This window comes from Penaeus japonicus, unplaced genomic scaffold, assembly GCF_977035675.1.
Source record: "Penaeus japonicus unplaced genomic scaffold, GWHDUDI00000001_assembly GWHDUDI00000010, whole genome shotgun sequence".
Lineage (NCBI taxonomy): Eukaryota > Metazoa > Arthropoda > Malacostraca > Decapoda > Penaeidae > Penaeus > Penaeus japonicus.
Genome location: NW_028234412.1, coordinates 26,546,235 through 26,548,734, shown reverse-complemented (window position 1 = coordinate 26,548,734; position 2,500 = coordinate 26,546,235). Strand labels below are relative to the sequence as shown.

At 31.0% G+C, this 2,500-nt stretch overlaps 1 protein-coding gene across 1 annotated transcript in view; it reads right to left on the bottom strand.

The window, feature by feature from the left end:
• Nucleotides 1-2,500, bottom strand: part of LOC122267304 (uncharacterized) — a 6,377-nt gene that overhangs the window by 3,518 nt on the left and 359 nt on the right. The window contains exon 1 of the mRNA XM_043037335.2: nt 1,853-2,500. This exon is cut by the window's right edge and continues 359 nt beyond it. Within this exon, the coding sequence (XP_042893269.2) occupies nt 1,853-2,060 (208 nt within the window). The 5' untranslated portion in view covers nt 2,061-2,500. The remainder of the gene's footprint in view (nt 1-1,852) is intronic.

Sequence of the window (2,500 nt, the reverse complement as noted above, 5' to 3'; positions counted from 1 at the left end):
TGGTCCATTTTCTTGAATTGGCAAAGATTTTGGATAAAAACACCAACTTGTTTTTGAGCACTATTTCTATACACCATAATCCACACTAGCGTATGTCTGTTCGGCAGTTGACTGGGATCGGATTCTGTTGGCTGTACTGCCTGATTTCGAGGGCATGTGAAGCTTCAGGTCATTGACTGATCAGAATTCTAACCATCTTCACGGGATCTAGTGTCAATGGTCACGTGATCTTCAATCAAAAATCGAATTGACTGTTAGAAATCATGCTAGTGTCTAATGCTACGTAATGTTCTTTTACAAAACTAATTCTCTCTATAAGACTCCATGCCAGTGGCCATTGCCATGTGATGTTCTGTTACACATCTATTGAACTTTTATATTGCAAATCTAATCAACTCTATTAAACCCCATACCAGTGTCTATTATCACGCGATTTTCTACTATAAATCTAATTGACACCATTGCTATTTTCTATTACAAATCTAATTGACACCATTTGCCCCCATGCTAGCGTCTATCGTCACGTGATTTTCTTCCACAAAGCTATCAAACCCCGCACTTATTATGTCTATCGTCACGTGAGATTATACCAAAAATATAATTAATTCTATTAATAAAATCAGACCCCACGCTAGTGTCTAATACCACGTGATGTCCCATTGCATATCTAAATATAGCAATAACCCGCGCGTTGGGTATCATCCGCTACTAACTTGCGTAATTTGAGTAATTTTATCATGTTGATGAAAGGGAAAGTTCAAAGGGAATTCTACAGTTTATTCATCACTTGTACAATTAGTAAAATCGAAACCTCTTTATGTTAATACACGAAAACATATGATATGAAAAGCCTTGCGAATAAAATCATATGAGCAATGATGACGGTGTCTATCTTTTATCCGATCACTACATATTTAGTTCAAATTCAAATTCAAATTCAAAACACTTTATTACATAAATTACAATGGTTATTCTTGCTAGTCTAATAGTAAATGGAATACAGTGTTGGATAAGGAAATATAGGGTAGGCACTCGTTGCCTCCTAAAGTAATACTGATAATTGATGATGATGATGATGATGATGATGATAATGAGAAGGAGAAGGATAATAATGATGATGATAAAAATAAAAATAAAATTAATGAAAATTATTATGATGATGTGATGATGATGATGATGATGATAAAAATAATAATAGTAATAATAATAATCATAATCATAAATATAATAATAATAATGATAATAATATGTATAATAATAATAATAATAATGAAAATAACTATGATTATAAAAATAACAATAATAACGATAATAATAATATAAATAATAATAATAATAATAATAAATAACGAATAAATAACGATGATGATAATAATAATAATGATAATAATAGTTATTATCAGAGTAAAGATAATAATGAAAATTACATCAGTAATGAAAATAATAATAGTAATAATAAAAATAATAATAGTAATAATAATAATGATAATTATAAATATAATAATAATAATGATAATAATAATATGAATAATAATAATAATAGTGAAAATAACTATGATTATAAAGATAACAATAATAACGATAATAATAGTATAAATAATTATATTATTATTATCATTATTATAATTACTATTAATAATGAATAAATAACGATAATAATAATAATAATTATTATTATTATTATCATAGTAAAGATAATAATGAAAATTACATCAGTAATGAAAATAATAATGATGATAGCCATAGTAATCAAAATAACAATAATAACAATGTACAGTAGATTATATCAACTACTTATCTTCACTGTTACTAGCAGTATAATTAATGCCTTGGCCACGGACGCTCTACTTACGTATTTCTTTTCTTTCTGGGAAAGGTTTTTCATCAAAGTCTGGGATGAAATTCACTACGATGGCATGCCACGCGTTCCTACGCTTCAGTTTACTTCCGTATTCTTCAAGTGCACTGTTCCAAACCGCTGGTTGCCTCTCCACTTCGAGGATTAGATCTTCTGTGTTAACTTTTTCGTTCACGAACTTCATGATATTGTTACTGTTCATATTTGCTGCTAAAAAAATACGTTTTTTAAAAGGTAACAGTTAACACCGTTGGGCAATGGCGGCAACTAGTGTCATCGAGTGAGATGAAAGTCTGCAGTTGAAGTCTGTGAATTTTAGTCTTTGCAATACCCCTTTTGGGAATTCCGGGTTGTGCCAGATGGTTGCTCTTCGAATAGGTGCACGGCTAACTGCAACTGCCACGTATGAAACCCTCACTGAAAGCAATGTCGGGTTAAAGGTTGTGGCAGTCGATTGCCGCAACCAATTGCCACCAGCGTAAGCGTCCTTGTGTACACCTTTGCCTTTTCGCAAATTTTCGTATGAATGAATACATCTTCATTGCACCAATATCAATCACTTTTATTTACCGACAAGGATGCATGATTTGTCATTAATTGTTCTCCTAATCTAGCATGCGTGTATCATAACAACGTATGCCG